Raw genomic sequence first — 27655 nt, forward strand, 5'->3', positions numbered from 1 at the left:
AGGCATTACAGTTTGTTATTTAAACAGCTCTGCAAAACACAGCCATTTTACAGCCTGCTTTAAGCATCACTAGTGTGCTGCACGCTCAAAAGCAGATCTTTCTCACATTGAGTGTTTTAAAATTAGCAATCTCCAACAACTTAGTTTAGACCAGTGGGTTCAGCTTTAGAGGCCACAGCAACACCCTGACAGTCCATCTGCAGAACTTGGATTTGACGAAGCACCCTCGAAGTTCAAAGGATGACTAGCAACAGGGATTGACTCTGACCACCTATAGGGAGTTAAACAAATAAGGCAGCAATATACTGTGGTTCAAAACCACAGGAGTCAAACCAAGCCCAACGTATTTTAGCAAGCAAAGATGACTGTTCCCATTTCTACTGCTACTCACCATTCCACTGATGCAGCGGCCACAGGCTGTTGTTTTGAACTCTCCATGCAGCTCCTTCACAGCACTTGTTGTATAAAAACCTTCTGCCAAAAGGATTATCCCATATAAGAAGAAAAATGATGCAATGCCATAAATTACATACTGCATTAGCTGTATTCTAAAATGGAAAAGAAAAAAAATATGTAATTAGATTTCAGTCCTATGAAAACAAAGTCAGTCCTCCCAAATATATACACACTATTTAGTATGAGATAACTCCCCTTGTAGAAATACAGTTCAAGGCTCCTTAATGCATTTTTAGGACGCGGGCTGCAGGAGAGCCCTGGAATGACTGTCCCACTTCTACAGGTAAGCAATAATGACATGCATTAGTCCTGAATCTGCTTGAGCATCCCCTGTGTTGCAGTTCTTACACTGACTGGTATTAATCACCAGCTTGAAGCTGCAATTTCATGCCTCCCTATGGATATGATTTGAGAAGGTTCTCAATTCCTTAAAAATCTACCATCTGCAATGACGCTCTTATGGTATTTTTACTCTGGCTAGAATAGGTAAATGGAAAGAATTCTTTCTAAATATTATCAATCAGATTCAAGATCTGAACCTGATTGTTTTGGAGGATGAGAATGCTATGTCTTTCATACGACATTTCTTGTGGTCTCCAAACTCCTACTTTCTTATTAGCAAAAGTTCTCCAGAACTTACAGCTTCTTAAACGTAATTTCATTGTTGGGATGGTTATTACAGATGAAGCTATTCACAGAACAGTAGAGGTTAATTTTATACATCCATACTGCCAGTTTTCTAAGGATAAATAATTTTTTCCTCAAATGCTTTTTCAGTTCTTACCACTCTCCACTAAGTAGCTGCTGGTATACATGTACATCTCCAAGGAGCATCTGAATGTTTTAGATTAATTTCTTTAGAAAAGTGGCTACTACCATTTATATAGTTAAATGTTATCCAGACAGATAGCACACCTCTTGTATCAAAATAGGATATCACTCATTTAAAATTACATGTGGGAAGTGTTAAGTTTATTTTACAAACTGATTAAAAATAACAGGATAAATCTGTTGCACCTGTGCTGTAAAGCATGAAAAAATTAAGCCAACATCTGAGAGAGAAGAATTCATACCACCATCATTAATAGTCTAGGAGGAACTTGATGCATGTTACCCGAAATATGAAACCTGGTTAAAAATCCATTTCACAAAGGGGGCTCTACTAGTATATTTTTCATTTATGCCTCTTTGGCCTTAAATTATTTGCTCCTTTCTAACACCTTTTCTCCCTTGCCTCGTTAGATCTCCATAAAGCCTAGGACCTCAGCTGCTTTGGTAGGAATGACACATTTCCCCAGCTGCCACACTGACTTGATAAGAAACATTGGCAACAATTCTCCAGAAATTAAAACTTGCTGCCTACCATGGTTACTTTTGCAATTTCTTTTATTTTGCTCAAAATAAGAACGATACAAGCAGAAGGCCATTTTGTTAGTTGGTCAGATGGAACAGCAGCTTAGTTATTTGCTAAATTTTGTGTCTAACTGCAGGGTCCCCATGGCTCATGCACTGGAGCTGGGGACATGGTGCCCAGCCAAACCATGGGGCTGGGAGCTGCTGGGAGGCAGGACAGGACCCCAGCGGGGTGCAGCCCCAGAGCCACGTGGCAGATCTGGGCACAGGGGGTCCTGCAAAGGGGAAGAAGCCCCCAAAATGGTGCTGTGGGACCAGTGGCAGAGCTCTCAGGGGATGGGAAGGGGCCAGTTGTGGAAGTGTCAGGCTGAGCGCATGGAACCTGGCCCACTGGCACGAGCCACGTGGGCCCCCTCTTCACACACATGTGCGGCCCACACAGGGACCCCTGCCCACAGCCCTTGGGTGGCTTCTAGCAGGTTTCGGCTGCCCTTACTCATGCCACCCCCCTGTACAGAGCAGGGACACTAAGAGGAGACCTCCGCACAGTCTACAGCTTCTTCGCAAGGGGAGGAGGAGGAGCAGGTGCTGATCGTCTCTGGCAACCAATGACAGAACCTGAGGGAATGGCAGGAGGATGTGCTGGGGAGGTTTAGGTTGGACATTAAGAAAAGGTTCTTCCCCCAGACGCTGGTGGACACTGGAACAGGCTCCCCAGGGAGGTGTCACGGCCCCAGGCCTGTCAGTGTTCAAGAAGAGACTGGACAAGCCCTCAGACACATGGTGTGAACTGTAGGGTTGTCATATGCAGGGACAGGAGTCGGACTCGATGATCCTTGTGGGTCCCTTCCAACTCAGGACATTCTGTGATTCTGTGATGCACAGGGGAGGTCTCCAGCCTGCGGCCAGTGCTGCCCTGTGGTAAGCAGCAGGCAGGAGGCCGAACCCAGAGCCAGTCAGCATCCTGGCACCAGCACATGATCATCCTGAAGCGAGACTCAAGCAAAATTCCTCAGTGCCGCCAGACAAAAGCCTTTCCACAGTCTGGTGGTCCAGCTGGAGGGGCCGCCAAGGACCAGTGTGTTCAGACCACCTGGGACCTGGGCGTCCCTCAGCGACCAGGGGAACGAGCGGCTGGTGCTGGTGGGGATGGGCATGGGCCCTGGTGCTGGCCTCCAGGCCCTCCTCTGGTGCCATGCAGAAACCTTGGGAACACAAAAGCCCCAAATATTTAACCAGTGGTTATTTCCAAAGGCTATGGTTGCAGAGACGTTTAAGCTATTTCCAGTCTTTTATCTCTCTTTTTTTTTTCCCTCCATCTATACAATACCAGTCTGCCTTCTTCTGAGGAGGAATGGACAGAACAAGACTTCCCTGTTATTCCTGTCATCCCTTCAAACTTGGTGTCACCAACAAACACTGAATCTACTCTCTTTCAGATTAAAATCATTACCCCTTATTTTGTCACTACAAGCCCTGGTGAAAAGCATTTTTAGCTCTTTCTTATAAGCCCATGTTATATGCTGAAAGGCTGCAACAAGGTTTCCCAGGAGCCTTCTCCACACCGAACAACCCCAACTCTCTCAGCCTGTCCTCACAGGAGAGGTGCTCCACTCCTCTGATCATTTTCGTGGCCTCCTCTGGCCCCTCTCCAACAGGTCCATGTCTTTCCTGTGCTGAGGGCTCCAGAACTGGATGCAGGACACCAGGTGGGGTCTCACCAGAGATGAGTAGAGGGGCAGAATCACCTCCATCGACCCACTGGCGACATTCCTTTTGATGCAGCCCAAGATATGGTTGGCCTTCTGGACTGCAAATGTACGTTGCTGGGTCATGTCCAGTTTTTCATCCACCAGTACCCCCAAGTTCTTTGCAGGGCTGCTCTCAATCAATTCATGCCCCAGCCTGCATTGATTCTGGGCATTGCCCTGACCCAGATGCAGGACCTTGCACTTGGCCTCATTGAACCTCACAAGATTCATACAGGGCCCACTTCTCAAGGCTGTCAAAGTCCCTCCGGATGCCATCCCCTCCCTCAAGTGAACTAACTCAGCGTGGTGTCATCCGCAAGCCTGCTGAGGATGCACTCAGTCCCACTGTCTACGGCACTGATGAAGATATTAAATAGTATCGGTCCAAATATAAACAGGTTAAGCAGGACACATGCTCTGATTGTGCATGAACATCAAAAACTCATTGAGCGCTGTTGGACAAACAAGCAACCTAATACTCAGGAATGGAGATTGAGGTTTGAATCCATCTCTACTCATTTAGCATGAGGGCGTTACAAGGAATAACGGAAATAGGAGGCATACTTACACTTCACTCAGCAAAGCATGGTCGCTGGCAGTCGTGGAGAAGTGCTGCTCGAGGATAGACACGGTTCCCGTGAGCGCCACATGGCCGCAGCCACAAAACAACGCTACCCCCGAAAAGCAGAGAATGGTTGCCACAAGCGAAGCATATGGCACTCCTCCTAGGCACTTAATGCAACATTCAAAGCAACCTAAGCAGAAGAGAGAAAGCAAAAGAAATGTTATGGGCAAAAAGCAAATTATGGGGAAAAGAATATCTGTCCTCCACTTGGTAAGAGCCACAGGGACTAAAAAGCCCAGGCATTGACATGCTAAGCAAAAATCTATAGGTGGTGCAAGACAGCATCACCCCCTAAAGCAGTGACCTACAGATCTGTTGGTATGGACTCAAAGCCCAGAAAGTGGGCTGAGTGCTCCTGTCTTTACAGGATCAAGAGGAGATCGATGAGACAGCCTATGAAATGGAAAAAGAAAAAAAATTACTTGTCTAAAGCGATCCGTTGCGATTCAGCTGCTCATACAGAGCTCACCATGTTTCAGCATTACTAATGGCAGGAGGACCAGCTACACTGGCACCATTCAGGAAGCCAGAGAAGCAAATACTCAAGACAACAAAGCCTTTTGGAAAAGTAAGAGATACTTTGCACTTTCATTGGAAGAGGAACACATTCAGGCCTGCAAAATTTAACTACTCTACACTCTCCCATGGCTCCCGAGTATCTTTTTGTATAAATCCATATGAGGTTACAGGGATACAGGTATTTTAACAACAGAAAAATGGAATGAGAGCCAAGGGGTAGTAATTTTTATTGAGAGCAGTGAGATGAAGATGTATTACACAGACATTTCCAGCTTTATAGGATACACTGGATTAACAGTGATCTCTGAATACCGGCTGCAGTAGCACAACAATTTTAATGAAATGCATCATTTAAGCAATTTGAGTTAACAAAACACCCCTTCCCAGAACTGCTGTTCTACAAACACTGTAATAAGGAGGTTGCAGCTGAATCGCCAGGTTCCTCCCGACTGCGCAGCCTGAAAACCCATCTGCTTGCAGAGTTGGGAAATATAAATCGGAAACAAACACAGCTTTTAACTGTGCTATAATGGTAATGGCAATCCATACCAATTCATTACTTCAGGGCGATGGCAGTAAGCTGTCTCCATTAATGGGCATTTCATACAACTGCACAAAACACAAGCCATTAAGACAACGCTTAATGGAGTGACCAGCGTCGCACGTCACAGGAACAGCCCACTGCTTCTATGGGAAGGCATTAAATGGATAAAGCGTTTGAAGGCAGGGAGACAGCTGGCAAGTACGTACATCACATCTTCCCACCTCCAAAATTCCTTGTAAAGCTCAGCAAGTCTTCATCGGCCACACAAGGCAAGTTTGTTTTTATTTCCCTCCCTTTCCCACTAATGAATGAGTTGCAGAGCAGGCACTTCTGTGAACCACTGTGGAATAATACACATTTGATAATTGAAAGCCTTCCCATCTTATAAATGGGAAACTCTTCTTTTAGAGAGTCACTAGCAAGTGTCTCAGTCAGGCTCAAGCGGCTATCACCACTGAAATGACCTACGAAATGCCACTTCACTAACTGCGGACAAGATTTAATTGTATGGAAATAAGCTTGGGAAGCTTTTATAGTCAAGCCCACAGCTGAAGTCCACTCGGTAGGAACTATCTTCACAACAAAAATACTGCGGAATGAACAAACACTGCAGCTTACTGGTGATGGGGCAAACAAAATCCAAATGCACGCTCTCAGAGCAAATTGTCTCCGATTTTCATCTTACCACAGACGTCCAGAGGCAAGTTCAGACACTGGACCTCACAGAGTGACGCTCTGCTTTGAGGAATCTGCCCGAGTGCAGCTCAAAAGCCACACGCAATGGTAATCACACACGTGAGGCTGGCTCGCCTCCGCAGCATCTGCTCCCAGGTCAGGCCCAAACCTCCAGCAGCTAATCCAAGAAACGCTTGCACCTGGCACAGGATTAGCACTGAAGGATTATTATCTAAGAGTAACCATGCTCTGATCCAGCCGGCAACGCTCAACACACACGTGGACACACACACAAAGCGAACAGCCTTTCGGGCTGCACTCCCATAGGAGAGGGTGACTAAACACCAGATCATTGCTTGGTGTGGAGGAGGTTGATCACCTAATCATGGTGATCCGCAGACTGCTTTGCAAAAGGATCCCATCAGAGACATGAAATAAAAACAGCTGGAAACAAAGCCAAGGGACTGATGTGGTCTGGAAGAAAAGCTGCCAGTTTCAGAAGATGAGGGAGGCCTGCTTGAAAAAGCTCTCAAAATCAGTATAGGTCCACACTGACAATTAACTCCTCACAACTAGATAGCTGTCTTCCTGGTACTCCACACTCCACAGCTGGCTTTCCAGGCCACCAGCAGAACATCTGCCTGGAGAGTTTGTCGGATCCCTTACCCAAATACATGGCAAGATCTGCCACTAATCACACACCCTTGAACACAAGCTGAGAGTGGCAAAGCCCCTCTCACCTCCCAGTGACTGGCAGCTGCACGTGGCATCTTTGTGGCCATACTCTGTATGTCTTCCTCTCCAGCCCAAGTAAAAGGCATCACAATATCTGGGTGGCCTTGGTTTTATCAGTGCAGACCACGGCCAAGGCACGCCCTAGGAGGTGTCTAAAGCAACCACGCTATTTTGAGCGAGGCAGAGAAAACTGCCCAAACGTGGAAGTGTGGCAACTACTCGCTCTGGCACCAAGACTAAAGCAGGAAGCAGAGGGACTTCATTTCCCAGGGAAACAGCCTGTGGCCAGCTTGTAAGTGCAGGAAGCACCCCAAACCAGCATGTTTCCAAGAGACAGCATCCATCCAAACACAGTCATTCTGCACCCAAATTGACAGAAGAGCTGCACAGCCTCTGCCAGAGGGTAACTAACTATGGGACACAGCCTCATCATGCCACTGGGGTTGCCAGACCCCTCACAGATCCCATTGTGAACCCTTTTTATCAGGAGCTTAAATCCATGCCTAGGCTGAGCAATATAGCTAGTTTTATAATTTTGGTTTAAAGCAAGTCTAAAACAGTACTGCCAGGAGCAGTTTTCAAAATCAGCTAAAATTGGATGCCTGTAAGCACTGAGATATGCTTACCAAGCTTCCCAAACTAGCACTGAAGCAAATCAGAGGATTTCTTAAAAAAAATGAAAGCTTTTCAGGCAACCTGTTTTATAGTCTCTCTCCCAAGATAGCAAGTATCTTCATACAGTATAATTGAAAACCCATGAGGATATTTGCCTAGTTCACGCTCACATAGTAACTTGAAAACACACTGATGACAACTGCAGGCTGAAGGCCTGTGAACTCAAGCTGACAAAAATTAGTAGTATTAAAATAAGTTTAGCTCCAGCGTTCTGCTAGTTTTTATTTTCCATATGGCCAAGACACCGAACTTTTCAGCTATATATCCACTTCCAACACAGCAGCTTAAAACAATTTAAATATGAAACTGTACAGCACAAATACACATCGCTGCATCTCCCTTTTCAATGGCCATTTTGTGCAAGGCATCACTAGAACCTTTTGTGCAACTCAGCAGAATAAAAACATTTTTTGTCCTCAGGCTGGCGAGCAGCAGTTGCCATGGAGGCAGGTTAATAACAGCCCAATGATTTGCCCAGAGCTGCCTGTGATCTTGGCTACAGATTTAACACACTCTCAGAAGGAGGGCAGCTAAAACAAGGACTGAGATTATTCTCTAGGGAATGAATGCTATTAAACAGACACACACACACAAATATTCTTGCTAAAGGACAAAAATAAAGAGAAGAGAAAAAACAGGAACCAGCTTTTCTTTTAATCTCCTGGAAACTATCTGTCACAGGAAATTGGTAAAGGATGAACCTACATATGTACACAAATCGGCACTTGGGTGCTTAATGTATGAAGAACAATTATACAATCCATCCAGCAGTGTACAGGCTACTGCATATATGCAGGGGCTTAGCCATTCAATTTTCCATGTCAAATGGCAATTGTGTGGCTAAACCTTCTTTGGTACTTTAAGTACGGCTTTAAGATTTAAACTCAGAAAAGCAAGGTAATACAGAATTAATGGAAAGCAGACTTAAAAAAAAAAAAAAAAGGCAATTCTCAGACTCTAACTTATCCCACAAAGGTCAAGATGGAGTGGAATGACAAAATCTGTACTTTGGAAATGCCAGAAGACAATGCAAAGGGATCAGGTAGTTGCCTTAAGTATCCCCAGGGGTTGCTCTAGGAAGTTCACACATCAGCTCTTGAAGCCCAGAGTTGAAAAGCTGAGACAGAACACATGTTCACAAAGCCATCCCTCAAAGCGAAGCATGGAAAACATGATGGGAGGGAAGAGTGTCCACACCTCCTGGACAGAAACCCAGCTTGTCCTCTAATGTCCCAAACTCCTCCTAGGTTGAGCTTGTGCCTCAGTGCATCTCAGGTACAAACCATTGATCCCAGTGTCAAGGTCACTATGGAACAAAAACACAAGGAACAAAGAAAACCTGAAAGGAGGCTTGAAAACCTCCAGGCTCCCCTCGCTGTTTTCTGATTTAGCTCCCACTATCTTTTCCTTAGAAGTTTCATTTCTTCCCCTCCCATAAATCTGTCTTACTGTTCTGAAAGATGAAGCAATGGGCACCATTTTGTCTCATCACTTCCTGTAATTATGCAATGCATTTTTAGAAATCCTAGCATGTTGGACACTTGTCCAGTTAATACATGGTAGAAATAGCCCAGCTTGTTCCACCACAGAACCACCATCTCTGATTTCTTCAGCAACACAGCTCAGAGAGCAGGTGTGGAGGAGCTGTTTTAACAAAAAGAAGCTTCTGAGAGACCGAAGGAAAGAAAAAGTGCTAGATAAGATCTCAAATGAAAGCACTAGATAACATCTTAAATGCAGTCATTGCATGTAAACCAGGGTCATTATTACACATCTAGGGAGTCTGGTGTTGAGAGTACTACTCCCAATTCACAAATAAATGTAAGAGGAGAACCCAATACTTCGTATTCACCTCCTGTTTACCCAGCGCTGAAGATTACCCAATACCAAGTATGCATAATATAACTGGAGTCCTAAACCACCATGCATCTTTGTCAGAAAATGAACTTCATGTCAATGGAAGCAAATGCCAATTTTACTTTCTGCCACCTATTGTATTTTTTAAAATCTCCATTCTGAATAGCGTATGCATGCTAGGATGTACATTTTCATACCTTACAGCATGATTGACAGCTATGGGAAAATCAGTGAGGGATGCGGGGATACACTATTACCTCAGAAACAAAAATGGAATTTACCTCCTCCTTTCCTGTGTGAGAATAAGCCAGTACCTGGCAGTAAGATAACTTTACTTCTCACATCTATCAGCCACACCAGAAGCCAAGGGTCAGTGGCAATAGTAAAATAAGAGAAAACATTTAGTCTTACATGGGTAAGTTTAAAGCATGTGACAAATTTCTCTCTACACTTTAAGAGAGGCACTAAAATAAAAAGGCTGTGTGTTAAATTGCTTGGAAGTCTTTGCTGAAGTTCTATCCTTAGCTATTCCTGTTCATCTTAAATTTTGCTGGTTTACAAAACACAGCACAAAGCTAAAACCTCTGCTATTAATTACAATAAATGCTCCCTCACCCCACTTTTGGATTAAGCACATTAAACAGACTAAATTGTGAGCTCAAATAGAGAAAATCCTTTACTTTTCTCCCAGAAACCTCTTGAAGCTCTTCCACAGAAAACTTCCTTTCAAGTTCAACCTTTCCTAATTTTGCCTTTTTGTCCTCCCCAAACCAGAAGTTGTAAAATTAACTTATACTGAAAATGAACTCTCCATGAGAGTCAGAAAACTTAATGCAAGGGTATTTTAGTCTAGCCAGATCGATAACTTCCCCTCTGCATTTGCATCCTCCTCATCCAGAGTTGTTAAACAATAAATATTCCTTCATAGCCAGTACAGTATCTGTGGGGGAGAAGATGGGACTTTTGGAGACCACAGCCATCAGGGCTGCCACAAAAGATCAGACCTGAAATCCAGCAAGACCATCACTCTCATCATTCACGGTGGCTGGCACAAGATGCTTCATTCAGGTGAAACGTGGCGAGACCTGGGTTAGTCTGGTCCATCCAGTAATTCTCATCCCAGCCTCTACTATTTAGGAGCTACTTGAACAACAAGTAGCTCCTTTCTGAAGGTTATCAGCATTATTTGCAACTTTTCCAGATATCCTTGATACATATGTGAGATATTTGGTTTCAGCAGTGTCATACAGCTAGTTCCCCACTCTGAGAAGATATTTATTCTCTGTTACCAGTTTTAAGTCTGACAACTTTAAAATTCATTAGATGGTTCCATATTCTTGTGTAGCAGAGAACTAAAAATCCTTGCTCATGCCTCCTGTGCTGGAACCGGCACAGAGAAACCAGAATTGGTGCACACTCAGAACAAGCATCTCCCAGCCTGGAAGCACCATTAGCAGACCACATTAAATCCACAAAGCACAAAGTATCTCTGTGCTACTGCACAAGTAATGATAATAAGCTGCTCCTGAATATTCCAACAAAAATGCAGCAGGCATAGATTTAAAATCAAGCACATTTTTTTCTAACATGATTAACAACAACAACAAAATCCCTGCAGAGGTTATCAATATTCATCAACAGCAAAAGCTAATTTTTTTTCCTTTCACTAAAGAAAACATGGTGTTCAAATTGAAGAAAAGGCTGTTTTACCAAGGCAAGATCTGTCTCTTCTGGATGCTGTTAAATGACACGGAGAAGACTCTCAGAACAGACAGCAGTAAACATAATCCCCTTTTTTCTTCAAATCTCAGGCCTAAACCAACACTTCTTATAGAAAAAAAAAATATTAGCATTCCCACAGCAGGAATCAAACCTGTTTCATGTAAGGCCAGATGATTTGAATGGTCTTTTACAGGCCTTATCTAATTTATCGTCTTCAAATTTATCGAAATACACACACTCCCCATCTATATCATTCCCAGCAAGGCTCATTAAGCTCACAGGTGTTCTGAAGGCATCTTTTTCAGACAGTGCAATCTCTGAAATACAAATCTCTCCATCCACGCTATTGTCAGTGCCCATCGCTGCGTGAGAGCAAGGAGCCAGACCCGCACAGGAAGAACGACGCTGCCCCATGAGACAGTAGGACGAGAGAACTGCTCTTGTCCAGCTTTATTGGTCTTGAGCAAAGCACAGGCAAACATTTGTTTATTTTAATGCATGTCTTCTCTGTTTTACAATCGGCCCACGAAACAGTGCAAACCACAGCAGAAGAAAAATACTTAATATATGATTTGGAAAAGTCCTTACTTCAAACAGGTTTATATGGTAATACTTGAGGATGAATATTTTTTAGCGATAAGCTACTTCTGCAGAAAAAAAATTAAGTGGATGATTTAAAGAGACGCCTAACATAAGGAATAGCTCAAGCACTGTTGATAGAAGCTTTGCCATTATTCCTCCTGGAGACTCGTTCTGGTGTTTTACTCCCTGAAATAACCCTTGGGATTTTTGCACAGCCTAAGCATGTGGAAGGGCTCACTGACACGCAGAGCTCGAAGTGCAACCGCATTGCACCAGCACGGGCAGCCTCTGGTCCAAACTGCGGCCGTAACTCCCAGCTGACACATCAACAACTCCTTGCTCAACACGCCAGAAGACATTCCTCCTTTCTGCCCTCACCCTGACCTCGCTCCCCTCGCTTCACCTATTGTTGCCTCTGTGGAGAAATACTCAGTAGGGTCAACATGCAAGAACTGCTGCTTCAGTAGATGCCAGCCCAGATGATAATTTTGGACGAACTCAAGTCAAAGAGGTGAACAGATGAAGCGATGGGCAGACTGCCAAAGATGCTCCAATGCCTGAAGGTCCAGACAACATCCCTGGGGGCAGTACAAAAGCACTGAAGCATTTCAGTCCCGTGGGAGGCCTCAGCAGTCCTGTGAAACCTACTGTAAAGACGTTTGGGTTTCCTTGATTCAACCATCCTCCAGACCTACCTGTATGTGGCTGACATAATTCTTAAAGCTGATTTTTACTTTAATCAAAGGTATCTTACCTGGAAGACTGGAGTTGAGACTCTTAGCTCCACCCTTCTGGCAGCTGTAACTCACCTCACTCTCCATCAGCCTTCAGCTCTCTGCGGGAGAGAAGACTTTTGCCGCACTGCATTTCAGCCACCGCTACTGACCGCTTCCCCAGTTGACTCCTCCCTAGCTACAGAGAAGCAAACAGAAACACAACCTCTCTCTCCCTAGTGCTGAAGGCAAAAAACTGTGTGTGTGGGGAATTCCTCCATTTCAGAGACAACTGAAGCTGACAGCATCTTCCCAGACCTCTACCCAGCTATGGAACTAGACAAGCGGTAAGAAACCTGAACCACAACTGCAGAAGTCCTTCGTCCTGCAACAGTCTCCACGCATGTATTTCCCCAGTTGCATCCCCACCATACCATTTCCAAAATTTAAGCTTCCTTCAGTAAGCTAACAGTTTCATTTGCATGCCCTTATGCGCTCAGAAAACAGCTGAAATACCTCCCAGCATCTGGGGGAAACAAGGAAAAAAAAAAAAAAAGATTCCCACAAAGCAAACAACGCCCACCCAGCCTGGAAGAATGCCTACAGCTAAGCTCATGTTAAACAACCATTGCTAAGTTTCTCTTACTAAAGAAAAAGATGGTACTTTGCTTCCTGGGGGAAAGAAAAAAAGTTTCAGGCGTTTTTAAAGGTTCATTAAGTTTGCAAGTCTTCTGGGGATACCTTGGCTCCAGCGTTGCAGTGAATATCCCATGCTGACTCTTCCCGTGTTGCTCAAGGGACAGATTAAAGCTTAAAATTGGGAAGGGAGATCCTGTCATACATGGAGATCCTGGGAGAAGAGGTGGATGCCATGGCTGCCACCGAGGTGCTCTCCTGGTGATGTCCACTCGGACACCAGCAGAGGAGGCAAAGTCAAAATATCTGCGCTGCAAAGGCACCCAAGAAATAACGTGGCTTGTCAGAGAAACAGAGAGATGATCTCAGACAGCAGCTGATGCCACCCAGCAGCACGGAGCTGTATGCCAGTACTGCAGGGAGGCATGTCACAGCCGTGACTTGTGTTGTGACTGAGGTGACATTTTCCCTCCAATCTAAGGGAAAGGAGCAGAGACCAGTGTTTTCACTGTGGCTAATCCATCACTGGCAGGTCGGTCTTACTTAAGACCTGTTCAGAGCAGTTTCATTGCTGCCTAGAAGCCTTTTCATCTCTTTAAGTGTAGCCATTTGAAGCATCTTCCCTTGAACTGGCATTTCTGGGCTTTGCTGGTGGGGTCTTTTTCCCTCCATCAGCATGAACCCTTTCATTTTCAACTCCTCCATGACAGGCACTACATTTACCAGCGTGTTATTTTAGGAAGCTTCCCAAGGCAGCCTGCATAGGGTTCAGTTGCCTAAACAAGGGTTTCTAGCACCGTTTTAGGTGCTGGACTCCCAGCTGCTGCGACAGAAGGCTGTGCGTCTCCTCTGCGTCCTGGCTCGTCCGTGCCAGCACATATGGAAGTGTCTCATCACTGGGGATGGCTGATGAGGCATGAGACCCTGATAAAGCAAGGCACCTGGCCTGCTCCCCCCATGTCCTCTTCCCAGGAAGACAGCGTTCATAATCTATTGCTCCTTCCTGAAGCGTTTCTCCTGTGTATAAAATATCCCCTGTGCACTGGTGTGAAGTTTGTAAATGTCTTTTGGCAGCACCAAGTCTGTCAGTCACGTCATTTATCCTTAAAATGAATATTGATATTGAAGAGGAAGATCATGATTTGCAACCTAAGTATTTGCAAAAAAAATTTAAAAAGTCATTTTGAAATACATAAACATTTGAATCCGGAAGAACAAACGTGTGAAAATATAAGGGAAAGAGGAAGGATTAGGCAGTAAGCTTTGGTGAATATTTCCCTGCAATTGCGGAGGCAGGCATCTCCAGCAAACAACCTGTCAAGCAAGCTTCAGTCAGTCAGCTCCATAAAGAGAAGAGGATTGCTGGATAGAGCTAGCTGCAAATTCTCTCTCTGAGCATTTATGTCCTTCACTGTGCTAACCAGCAGTCAGACTGGAATTTTCCAACGCAATCCATCATGTGTTTGATTTCAATTTTGAAGTGTCTCAGAGAGACACCTAAGTTCCCCCCCAAATTCTCCAACAAAATAGGATTTTTCTGAGGTCTCAAGCCAGATATCGAAAGGACAGGCATGTGGAATCACCAAACAGTTTTTAAAGCTTCAGCTGATATGCTCCTTTAGACTCTGACATATGCACTTATTGCCTCTAGCAAGGGAAAAATGCAAACAAAACCATGGAATATTGTCTAGGAAGCATACTGTAAGAGACCAGTGAATCCGATGTGCTGTCACTGCTTTAGTGTCAATTTGTGCATTTGTGGCTGATCGGTTTGATGATAGATTCACCTGCATAAAAACTCCATATTACGTCATCTCATCTGTAAACAGTTTTGAAACAATCAGGCAGGATAGTTAACAGGGAGGTGTCCCTCACCACACATTATAGCCTTTCAAGCATTAGCAACCGAATTTAAATTTATGTCAAGTATTCATATGAAAGAACTAGGCTTCTTACAGCCTTAACAAACAAAAGAAAAGAAAACAGAAGAACATAATTTATCTTAAATTGTTAGGACTAGTGCAAAGCATTAGGTTTATGCAACTACTATTTCTGAACTCTCCATTTCCATTTCACCCAGCCCTTTATTTACCTTGAATCCCCAAAGGACTAACATTGCCTCTCAATGCTGGCACATGATGGTACCGGTGTGGCCTTGAACTCCTGTACATCCAGTGGTACCTGCCAATTTCCATTTCTGGTCTGGTGATCACTGCCAATTTTAGGTGGTAAAAAGTCAGTGTCACCAGCAAGTTTTAGTTCAGTACTTTCAGTCATTTAACTTATTTAAAAATCAGAGCTCAGAAAAACACACTGTAGTTTCAGAACTGAAACAACATAACCTTACAAACCAAGGGAGAGGGTGGGAGGGATGACTGACAGGGAAACGCTCACACAGGTGTTAAGAAAGGTTGCATAGCTAAAACTCTGCCTAGGATTTGAATTAAACACGTATCGAAGGACGCTCTATTCCTTCCCTCCACCCACTCTCACATCTCCCTTCTTTTGTCCATGGCAAAGAACTCTGCTCCGGAAGTAAAGGAAGACAAAGTCATGGAAAAACACGTTACCTGTTCTTTTAAAAGACCCTAAATCTGTCTAAGAAAATGGTTATTGTCACATGTAGAGGTAGGGCAAACACAGGAGTTTGCTCCATTACTTTCTTACATTAAAAAAAATAATAATAAGTTGAGGGTTTTATTTCTCATACGCTCTGCTCACGTCCAAAAATCTAGACCAAGTATGTTAAAACAGACTTGTTCCAGGTTTACAATGAAGAAGAGCAGCTATCCTTCCTCTCCTCTTTTCAGAGCACAGAAAGAAGCTCAGCAACGAAACCCCACGCGTGGTAACACACCTGAGCCGCTCGCACACTCATCAGCACAGGGGCTTCAAACAACATCAAACCACTTTTGAAGCTACATGTCCCCCGTCAGCACCACTATGGCTTTGTCACGGCTGTCAGGGTGAGACAGACAGATCTCTATTTAAAATGCACCAGAGTCCCACTCTGTGGTGGATAAATGAGAAGGTAATCATCACCTCTGGCCAAAATAAATCCAATTCAGCAGCGTCGGGGCACGTAGAGAAAGTGAAGATTATGATGGTGAAAACCCATCTACTGTAAACTAGATCAGAGAGAGATTTCAGGAGGTGGGGGTAGTAGAAATACCATAAATTTCTGAGATGTGAGGGGCTAGGAAGGTCCTGGACCTGGTCCCTCTCTCATATAGTTTTTCTGCTGGTGCAACGAGGAGTTTGACGCAGCTACATTTGGATATGTCAAGAAGATAAAAAATCTTGGCCTCAAATCCAAACGTTGCGTCTAGAGCTTTGAAACAAGAATTTGTTATCAGCAAATGAACTCCAACATTAAAACAGTCTTTCGGGTTTGGGATGCAAACTTAGTATGAATGGCTCTCTAAAGGATACTTTGTGGCTTGGCATTTCTCCCCAGCCTGCGACTCAACACAGCGATCAGTAAGCTGGTATAAGGTAGTATATTTTTCCTAAAACACATTACTCCATTTGGTACAGCTGACCCTTCCTTCTAGGAAAGGCAAAATCCACATCTTATGAGCATAACCAAATTCAAAATGTGTTGAAAGTATTGCTCCAAAATGACTGTGCATGCTCAGGATGATATCACCTCCTTCTGCTTACACAGGAACGATCCCATTTTTGAGATCCCAATGAATGCCATAATAATTGAACTGGATACAAAATCGAAAATAACATAATTTCTTGCAAGTGCTGCACACTCTCTCCCCTCTCCCTCCCAACTATCTGCTCTCTGCTTTGTTGAAGCTACTTACAGGACACTGGTAACAGAGTCGGATTAAAAAATAAATGAATTAAAAATAACCAGCTGCCAAGACTTCCCGAAAGAAAAAAAAAATTAATTTGCACTGCAGTGGCATCTAGATCAAACCCTTGGCACCAAAAGGATTTTATCCTACCAAGCCTGAACTCACAATTTGAGATTTCTCCAGCAGTGGCTACAAAAGCCACTTCTCAAAGCAGCAGAGCAGGCAGCAGCTGCATTTCTCCCTTAGTCTGGGGGGACACTGGTGAAGTCACCGCTGTCTGCTGCGGGACAAACATCAAACCCTGAAACGTGGAGGTAGCATGTAAACTTTCTAGCATCATTTCTGCAAGTGAAAATATTCTATGAACTTGTTGGTTTTTTTTAAAATAGCAATTTCTGGTGTTGCCAATAACAGGGCTTCTTTCATTAGAAAGTGGTTGCAACTCTGTAAGGAATCTCATTTTTTCCACTGCTCTACAAAGGGCCACTTAGCGATGGCTGTTGGGTAGCCCTCACTGCACGCCTGGTGCGACCTCTGAAGTTGAAGAATATCATTTGGTGGCTTTGCTGGGACCCACCCAAGCCTACTCATGTAAAATCGCCGGGTCAAAAGCCCCCCAGGCTTCAATGGTGTAACAACTATTACACACTGTACGTATGAATTCAGAATTTAACTCTGTACCCCAAATATTTAGGAAAGGAAATAAATAGGTTTAAATGACGTATTTATCTTCAGCTTTTTGAGGAACTAGCTACACAAGCGGTATTCCCAGCTCTAGAGTATGACACTCTCCACACATAGCCCAGCTCCTGCAGCTTGATCCCTCCTGTCAGTCTGAACCAGGTCGTGTCCTCGATCCTGCTCGAAGCAGCTACAAGACAAAGTTTCCATGTCACCCCACGCAGGCACGCTGATGGCAACTGTGGTGTTTGATATTCACTTGCGATGAATCATCTTGCATGCCTGTCATACAATTCCCAGTGCCCAACATCCCCACGCTTGCTGCCTTCAGTGTACAGGTTTAGAGGAAACAAACAGTTTGGGCATTCATCTGTCACAGCTGATGGAGCAGGTCCACCAGAGCAAAGAGAAGGCTGTGGTCTGGTCATTTATGTTTTGGCAGTCTGGCATTAGGAGCAAGGCTGGCCAGACAATGGGGAAAGGTTAGAGTAATAGAAGGGGGCTCCCCCCATCCCTTTTCGCTCCCCTCTTTAGCCCCTTTGCTCACTCCGCAGAGTCCATTGTGCATGTATGGTGCCATCTGGGGTTTTCTCCCTTGTTACCATACCCTGTGGCACATATGTCTAAGTTTTCTGCTTTCACGAGGTCATTCAGACCAGTATGAGTATGTTCTTCCAGCGTTTTTCAGCCCCCTCCTATTTAGAAACCAAATCCTATTCATTAAAACCTAAATCACTAAGCCTGCCAAATTATTATCCCTAGAATATCGCGTGTCCCAGATTCTCCCTGGGCTGGACCTCTCTTCCTAGAGTCATATTCTTCAGGGACGTAAAGCAGTTGTTGTTTTCAGGGGATCTGAAACACCAGTAAGCCGCTTGAAACAGGAAAAAATATGCAGCATAATGAAAATCTTTCAACAGCTTGACAGCTCTGGTATCAATGTGTGAGCCTAACATTAAGGGAGTATGTTTTAAAATTTTGGCTAATAACCATAACACACATATAAAAAATACAATCTTTTCAATTTGCTGTAGCGAAAAAGACATCTGTCTGTGATGCATCAAAATGTCATAAGCTCATTGCACAAAAAAACTTTGCTAAAAGTGAAATAAACCGCACATTAATTCACTCCTTTCTCACGTCGCACTTTAGCAGCTTCTTTTACAGTGTCACACACAGTTGTACAGTTGTGTTTAACAGAAGTATTTGTTTTCTATTTTTGGCTAGCACATACTTGTCTATTTAGAGTTTAAAATCAGAAAGATCATTTCACATATGATGAAAATAATAAAGCTCAGCCATTCCTGATCACGAGGTCTTCTTTCATCGAGAGCACATTAGTAGGGAAGAGCCAATTAAAAGGAACCTTGGGTACAGCTGCTCAGGCTGGTTTTCATTATTTCTCAGCACAACACATGCAATTTGAACATCATGTGCATTCATACAAGGACACTATATTCTAGTATAAGGGCTTTCTTCCATCCTCCCATACGTAATTGTTAAATTCACCATGGTCATCCACAGTTGGTTTTGGTTCTGTTGTTTTGTTTTTCTTGAATTGTGCAACTTGGTAGTATTTCTCAAAGTTAAATGAAAAGGGAACCTTCTTGTCTCTGTTAATGTGTATCAGGATCGATGTCCTTCACTGCTGATGCAAAATGGCATTTTGTTTTTCTTATTTATTCCACCTCAGTAAATCTCCTTGCCCAGTCCTCACGTTTTGATTTAATTCAATGCCTGCAAGATAAACCCTGTCATTTGTAATAATTTGTAAACCTTCATCTTTAAAATGCATCCAATCTGTCCTGCAGCCCTGTAAAGTATCTGTTAAACATTTTGCTTCAGCTTGCTCGTGGTGTTCTCCTCTGATAAGGGCTGCCGATATGCAGAATAAAGCTGACTTATTTCTTATCTCCATCAACAGGGGTGTTGTTCCATTTCCAATTAAAAAAACTGGGGCAGCAGCCACTCATCTGGGTGCAGAGAAACAAATGTCTGATAAATGCTGAATCCATCAGCTGGGTAATATCACAGCCTGAATCAGGCACAGGATTAAGGAAAATGATTATTAAAATACAAAAATTAGAATTTATATACAATTTTTCAAACTTTAAAAATCCAAATAAGAGCAATTGTTTTCATTTATCAATACGTAATTATTCACAAAGCACATTAGCTTGTGTAAATTGTCTCAGCTACACTGCAACCCAAAATAGCTGGCCATCCACAATTGCCACAGGGATGGGAACACAAACCAGTACCTGTGCAACAGCACCGTTCAGATCCAACTGCATTAGGCGCTCGAACTGAAAATAGATGTCGCTGCTCATCCCAAGTGCTTGAACAATATTGGTCTCCAGTGTTCTCCCGAGTACGGGGAGCCCTGGATAGAGACAGCATTTAGTCCTATAGCCCAACTTCCTCCAAGCATTTGTTCTGTATAATTACAGTACATCATTGAGAAGGCCCTTGCATAAAAAACACAACTCGTAAACCTGTAGTTTAAAATTCAGGTAAAGGGAAAAAAGCCTCTTAGTTTAAAAGTACAATTTGCTAACAGTTAAATGCAGACACTTTCCCCAAAACTTGGCAGTGCAAAGCAAACTGTGCGTGAACCCGAATACCCAAAGTGAAATTGCTCAGGATCTTCTCTTGCTCAGTCTTAGCAATAACAACATCCCCCGAGCCTCTTCTGGTGCTGGTTTATCTCCTTGGACGCTGGAATTCATTTCTGTAAGAGTTAAATGACCTTGTGAAGCTGTGGTGGTTGACTCCCATCACAGGATGTGGGGCACCTCATGGAGGACAGCCATTACGCTAAGTCCAGGTGGGATCTTGGAGGGAAGAAGCAAGTATTGCGAGCCTGGCAAGCATGCAAGGCACAGCAGGCAGGAGATCCTGTCCAGACAGTAAATGGACACATTTTTGAAGGGGTCAGCTGCTAGTTTACACCCCAAAAATGAAGCAGCAGCTTTTTCCTGGAAGTTTCTTCACACAGAGGAAAAAAAAAAAAAAAAAAAGGTAATTTTCATCCACGAGAACTGCTGGTGAAAGAGCTCTTTTGAAAAATCCTGAGATTTCAGAGGTACCTGATGTCTGCTGAGCCCATCGGAAAACCCAACTGGGCTCAACAGTCTTAGCACTTTGGAAAACCTGCCCCTCAAAACCAAATATGCCTCCTATATCACCGCTTCATGGCAGTAACTTTGCAAGTGGATCTGGGCTATTTATTTTGCTGTTGAAACTAGGAGTGGGACTGTTTCAGTTTTCTGTAGTTTAATTTGCTGTGAAACATATTGGGAATCTAAGGGAATAGAAATAAAGAGCATAATGTGAGAGACCATGTGTTACATTCAGAAATGAGGGAACTGGCAAGAACAAAGCCTTGAAGTGTTACATACACAGACCTATGTAACAGATCCTAAGTATAAATTTATCACAAAAAACCCAAGAAAATGGTGGTAAAATTCAGATAGGAAGTTCCTCTGATTGCATCCTATGAAAACAACAGACCAACCACCTTGACTTGGTAACAGATTCACTGTTTTACATGTTGTGCTTCCATCCTTGCCAAAATAAAAGGGAAACCATAAACTCATCATAAACACACTCAGCAACACATTTTCTTTTGCACAGCTGCTAACGCATAAGGATAACATTCTTTGGTGTTTATTGTACAGGAGTTCTATCAGTTTAAAAGAAACTCATCAATCAGAAGAAAAAATTGCTGTAAATTTTGAATGATCTGTGAGATCAAGATATAGGTTTTATACCCAAGGTATTTAGGACATTTTGTACATTAATTACTCAAAATCTGCAGTGAGGTGGGTTATTGTCCACATACACTAATGGCTTTCAGAGTTTAATCTCTCATCAGTGGACCTCCTTTTGTGAAATCCCTAAGGGATTATGTTGTACTATGTCTAATCACTTGACAAATTTCATTTACTTGAAACTGAAGCTAGGTCTGAATTATACAAAGCATGTAGGAGGAATCAGATTCAAAGTAGCAAAACAAAACCTGGTACTGGACAGTACTGGGATTTGTCATTACATTCATGTTTGAACCGTTTAACAATAAATGAAACAATTCTACCTGGGGAGATGTATTAGTTGTGTATCGGCTGCACATTCCTATAAGATATTCGGATTGCTTACAAATGATACACAACAGGTTCAAAAGTATACTATGATTCATGTAAAAAGGCAGTGGAAATTTGAATAATTTTGTTAATGCTGGATCAGTCAGAAAAAAAAAAGGTTGCTATGATTTGTACAGTAGTCTGCTACACTGAAGAGGGACATTCATTTGGCATAAATGATATGATGCTGAAACAAACCAGTCCTTTGCTAGTTGAATTTAGCCTTTGAAGTTCAGCACTCCAGACCAAATATTAATATATCACCTGTACCGCTGGGCTGGATGAAGCACTTCTCCTGTGCTGCCATCTCCCTACTGCAGAACCGCTACCATGGAATTGTTCTCTCTATTAAGCAGCAATTCTCGGTGATTAACACATCCTGAAACCTAATGTTGTGAAACTCATTGCATTATTTCCCGTTATCATGCTGCAGAGAGATCTCTACATTAGCAAAATTTGCCAGACGACACCATAGAAAAGGAATTTAAAAATAAGAGTAGCATTTGGCATCAAGCTAACTACATGAAGGTTGTGTGATATTATACTATGTTATTATAACCCAGGTCTCCCCCACTGCATTGCAAACCCTTGCTACACGGCTAGACTTGAAGAAAACACCAAATTATGGCTCTGAAAAAGACATACAAACACACAGGCACATGCTACCTCCGTAAACCAAATTTACCAAAATCCGTCAAAGACACAGCAGTAAGACTTCTTTTGCAAACATCATTTTGGGTACGGTTAGGACAGATTCAGAGCAAATACAGACACAGACAGAAAGATCGCTGCTCTATTAATTTGTTGTCAAGCCACGCAGGAAAGGACGGCTGAAAGCCCGAAGATGCAGTAATGATTGTTTAAGAGCTATTCGAAAAAGTGACAAAACTGGCCTAAACCTCTTTAAGCCCCTTGAATGAAAAGATTTAAACAGGCTATTGTTAGACCCCTGGGTACCTTTTTTCTCTTGGCTTTGTTCTGCATTTTCCTCCGCTGCAGTTTCCATGGCTGGCTTCATACCATCCACCAAAAATGCCGCCCCCCCCTCCCCCCCCAGCAAGCACTTTTTCTCTTCGCCTCCTTTCTCACTCCCTTCCGTCTCCTATTTACGGCGGCGGTGATTGAGCGGCTCTGTTCTCCCCTACAGTAGATTACAGTCCTTTCCAAAACGCCAGAAAAAGTCTTGTCAGCTTCAATTTCGCTCCGCTGACTGGTCCACGAGGAGCCGTGCCAGCCAGTGCTCAGCCATACGTCACCGCGGTCCCCAGCTATAAAATACCCATCCTGCGCCCCACCGTGCCCCGGCTCGCTGTGTCGCGGGGATCGGCATCACCACCTCGCAACCCCTTCCTCTCGCCCTTCGCTCTCCCCCTCTTTCCCCGTCTCCCAAGGCTCCCGACGAACGTTAATCAATTCCCTGGGCAGTGAATGGATCGGTGACATCGGGAGGGGAGACGCGGGCGAGAAAGAAAGGAGCCCCCCAGCCACTGTCTCTAAGGGGAGTGCACGCCGGCACACAATCGCAAGGCTCCCTTTCCCATGAGACCTCGTTATTATGCTTCGTGTTTTGATTTATTCCGCATGCCCTCTGCTCTTTCAAGGGGTGGGGGGCGATGGGTCTGTTCTCTCTGTTTGCTTTCTTTGCTGAGTAAGTTCCGCTCACCCACGACAAAAAACTGCGAGAGAAGCATAAAAGCAAAAGTGGGCATATATACATGTACAGGGAAAATTTAAATTACTTCTCTGACTAGCAAGCAGGATAGGAAAGAAAAAAAAAGGCACAAAAAAAAAATCCAAGCAAGCAGAAACAAAGCAAGCTCAAGTGACCTAAAATGTATGTGCAATACTTTAAAGGACAAAATGTTTAAGAAAACACAGCTTGGGTTTTAAAAGGATGTCGGCCATTAGAGACCTAAATCCATGCTTAAACATGAGTGCAGAGTGGCTGCTAAGCTCGCGTTTGGTCGCTCCCCTAAACCGAGACAGACTGTAGCACAACCTAACAAGCTGTCCTAACCTGGCTCTGGAAGCAACAAAACCAGGACACGGTCTACACTGCACTGCATGAGGTGGCTTTAGGTGTCCCCAGCCTGCGCCGAGCAGCCCCGTGCCAGGGAGCCACAGATCAGGCAACACCATGCTGGCGTTTTATTCCCCTTCCAAACCCCAAGATAACTGACATACTTAAGGCTAATTAACCTTGCCTGTCACCTTGTTTGTTTTGCAGCGTGCAACACTGCACAGGGCAGACATGCCCAAAGGCAGCCCTTGATGTGCGGAGGATGATGGAGCAACCATGGAGTAATGGCCTTTGCGGTCTGGCAGGCTTCGCCGGGCCAGCCGCCGCAGCTGATTCTGCAGGCTGCAAAAACGCCTAGCAGATTCAGCAAATGCTGGGGATGTTAAAACCTACACGCTGCATGTTCCATGTAACAGATTCAACCAGGAGAGTGGGAAGAAGGAAGCGGTCCAAGGATTTGTAGCTGCAATTCAGCCTCTTCTGGCTAAAGTTACTACACCCACAATTTTGCTGTGCATTTTTATTTCTAAGGATGCCTAGTGAAAAGCACAAAAAAACCTCAGACCCAATCTTTAGATAAACTTCCCTTCTCTTGCAAGAAATCAGTGCACAAATCCTCTTCTCTCACCATGGTCACCATAGTTTTTACTTTGCTTTGAGCATTACTGTTCAGACATATGTTTCAGCCCAGCTGCCAAGAGGTCTTGGACTTACCCTCGGGTTTCATATCGCAGCATCAAAATTTGATGTCAGGCACTTGCCTAAAAAGCTTTCTTGGAGTCCAGGAAAAGTCTACAGTTGAAGCTCCCACCTCAGCAGACCTTTTCATAAGCAGGATGAAGTTAATTTGTAGAGGAGATGAAGTATCCTCAGGAATCAACATGAGGCAATAGGTTGGGTTCCTGAAGGTAATCAAATCAGCAGCCCAGGCTGAGACCTCAACCCAGGTGCAAGGCATATTTCTCTAACCTCCTTCTCCAATGCCCACATAGCAGCCCTTACACATATTGAAATCCCTGCCCAGTGAGACTGTGTACTGAAAATGTACTCCCTCAAGGAAGCAGCTGATAGGTGAAACCTTAAGGTGATGTGTTTGCCATAGTCTTTTAACCATTACGTTGTTCAAATCCCACAATCAAGAAAGGAAAGACAGCTTCTTTAACATTTGGGATAATGATTATACAAAGAAAACATTCTACAAAGAGCGGTTGTGTTCCCCACATAACATGAATAAGATTGCAAATTCATAGCAAACACACCCTACTTGATGAAAGTCACACAAATTTTAGTCATTAGTCAAAACAGTTGATTGCTCCTCACACTAAAATTCCTTTCTTGGAACTTCCCATTGGTCAGGTGGCATTTCTGCTCACTCCTATCATAGTCTAGAACTCTGTTCCTTAATGATCTTTTCTAACTTTGGAAGGTCTAAAAGCTTAAAAGGTTGAAACCTCTCTTCTGACTACCCCAAGTTACAAAAGACCTGTACAAAAACTAACTTGAGTAGTATAATATTAATGTACTTACCAGTATAAATACACAGAAAATACAAACGTCATCTGGAATTTCCTTCCTTTAAACAGAAAATACATTAGACAGAACCTCTGGGTACAGACTGTGTCCGGAAGAAACCCACTAACGAAGCCTCCCACTCTGTATCAGGGAGACCTACGCCTTCAAACAGTTGCATGCTCCCCTGCTGGCAAGCAGATTTTCCAGGCAGGTTCAGGACTTCAGAGCAGATGTTTTACAAACACAAAACTAATAGGCCGGGAGACTGTTTCTCCTGCTTTCTCCCAGGATAACCCCTTCCCCAAATAAGCAAGGAAGAAGTGCACAGTATCAGAATTAACTTCACAAGAGCTTGAACTGAAGACTTCAGAAGCTGTCAATCTCAACTATTCAAAAGCATTAATTCTACCTACTAAATCTTCCCCTAAAACCTTCAAGTGATGCATGAGTGTAAAGTTTCCTCCCTCCCTTCTTACTACTTTCCGGATTGCTGTAGTATATAATGGATTTCAAGCACTTATCATCTTAAGTCATTTCTTAATGTTCAAACCTCTGCCTCATCATTGATAAACACGGGAAACCATGTGATATTTCCTCCAGAGCTACCGTGGGTACTGATCTTCCACTTCGAGCACTGATCTCAGCCAGCAAGTTGTCTCATCCAACGCTCTCTCTCTTTATCAGATACATCCCTTTCATAATATGTGATGAGAGTAGGAGACGTCAAGTCTATGCCTACGACAACATGACAAAAGACAAAGCTGCAAAGGTAGAAATTACAAAAAGATTCTTTAAAGACTGATATTCAGCAAAAACCTGCCATACAGACAAGATTGATTGAGATAACCAGGAACCAGGGAAGGTGGCTAGTTACATTTCAGGAGTACAGCCCAGCATTTTATTTGCAGACAAAGATAAAAATGAAATGAGAGGGGCTGAGCAGTAAGGGTTACTGCTGCTAAAGCACAGCTCCAAGCCTAAGGCTTGTCAGGAATAACAGCAGTGGAGCAAAGTATGCGAAGGCACTGCAGACCAAGTGACATTCACTGCAAACTAGATTTTTTTAAAAGAGGTTTTAATCTATTTTATCTAGCTTTAAAAACAAACAAAAAACATATAATCATTTTGCTCAGTCAAGTAAAATTGTACAATTACACAAGTAAAAAAAGGTATTAAAAAGCCAATTCTGTTCATGTGCCAATTCCTTTTGAACATCTATCTTTAATGTCACTGAATCTAGTTTACATTCCTGAAGGCTGAGGAGCTCTATCATAAGCTACAGCAAATTCTTCACAGGCTTTCAGGAGATGAATCTACACTCGCCATTTCTACAAAGGCTTCACACAGCCATAATAAAAGTGTTCTCACATAGTTCAAGAGTGATTTGAGATTAATCTGTGAGATCCAAGATGCAAGTTAAAATTCAGAGATTGTCCCTCAAACAAAACTGACATGTACTCCAAACAACCCATTTTAAACACAACTTGTAGAATACGTACATACATATATATATATTTAGGAAATATGCTAAAATATTCAAGAGAAAGAACAAATAGAGATGCAGCCACTTTGTGTCTCTCAACATAACTGCTTCTGTTCAGACCAGCTTTAGACCACTTACCTAAGACCTGAGTACAAAACCCACTCTGAATGCTTATGCAAAAGCAGGCAAATTTTCCATATGCATAAAATCAAAGCATAACAGGCTTTCAGTCGTGCAGCAGTCATATAACTGGCAAGTACTTAAAAAAAAATTGAGGCCCGTTCTTTCAGACATACTAAATTACTAGGAAAATGAAATCCAAATTCATGAACAAGTAACAGTGGAAAAAAACCTGCACTTTCACCACACTATAAAATATAGATTACTAAAAAACATGAGTCTGCACTGCACTTAGGGATCTCAATCTTGGATTCTGGTAGGAAGGCCAAAACTAAAGGCTTAAGCGTGGATAGTGGTGGTTATCTTTGCAGTCAAATCGCTGAGTTAGATGATGCAGGTAAATCCAGGAGGGTGAGCAGACCTTTACAGTGTGAAGGCGCCAGTCCTGTGACCCCCTTAATAAAGCCACATGAAGGTGGCAATAGCTGCTGCCAAGCAAGCCCAATGCCTGGCAGCGAACAGGGCAGGCCAAGTGGATGCCCTTCAGTTTTTGGGTTTCACACACTTCCCTGGCCAGCCTGCTGGCTTCCAGCTGGACCACTGCTCCAGCCCACTGCAGTCACAGCCGCTGGCGAGAATCAAAGGCAATAAACAGAACATACACGGATGGCTAACCTTTATTTGGAACACAAAGAGGGGGGGAAAAGTCCCTTAAAGCATGAATAGATGGTTCTGTATGGCTTTTCCAGTAGCTAAGTCTCATCAAGTCCTAGTCTCAAAGATGACTCAAACAGCAGAGATGTGAAAGCCACCAAAAAGCCTGAAGAGCTATAATCAAAGAAAAAACGAAAGCAAAAGTCGATGATGTTCTTAAGCATCTGGGAGGTCCGTTTCTGCTTATGAAAGGCAGTCAACAGGACAAAAGTAACTAAAAAAAAAAAGTTAGATATTATTTCTTTATCCTAACTAACGGTTGTGGCAAGGTTTTTCTGGGTGTAAGAAATTTGTATTTAAAAAAAAAATTAAAATTAAAACCAAAAAGTCA

At 43.3% G+C, this 27655-nt stretch overlaps 1 protein-coding gene across 6 annotated transcripts in view; it reads right to left on the minus strand.

The window, feature by feature from the left end:
* The window catches only part of GPM6B (glycoprotein M6B), a 113186-nt gene that overhangs the window by 10732 nt on the left and 74799 nt on the right, over positions 1 to 27655 (minus strand). For 2 of the 6 annotated variants that reach the window (XM_065655371.1, XM_065655543.1), the window contains exons 1-4: positions 22433 to 22493; positions 14936 to 15055; positions 4129 to 4315; positions 392 to 548 (exon numbers count right to left, since the gene is read on the minus strand). In XM_065655371.1, the coding sequence (XP_065511443.1) occupies positions 392 to 548; positions 4129 to 4315; positions 14936 to 15055; positions 22433 to 22493 (525 nt within the window). Of the gene's footprint in view, positions 1 to 391; positions 549 to 4128; positions 4316 to 14935; positions 15056 to 22432; positions 22508 to 27655 lie in introns of those variants that run through there. The other 4 variants (XM_065655627.1, XM_065655790.1, XM_065655449.1 and 1 more) reach the window with 3 other exon arrangements.

Source organism: Caloenas nicobarica, chromosome 1, assembly GCF_036013445.1.
Source record: "Caloenas nicobarica isolate bCalNic1 chromosome 1, bCalNic1.hap1, whole genome shotgun sequence".
In the NCBI taxonomy this organism is placed as follows: Eukaryota; Metazoa; Chordata; class Aves; order Columbiformes; family Columbidae; genus Caloenas; species Caloenas nicobarica.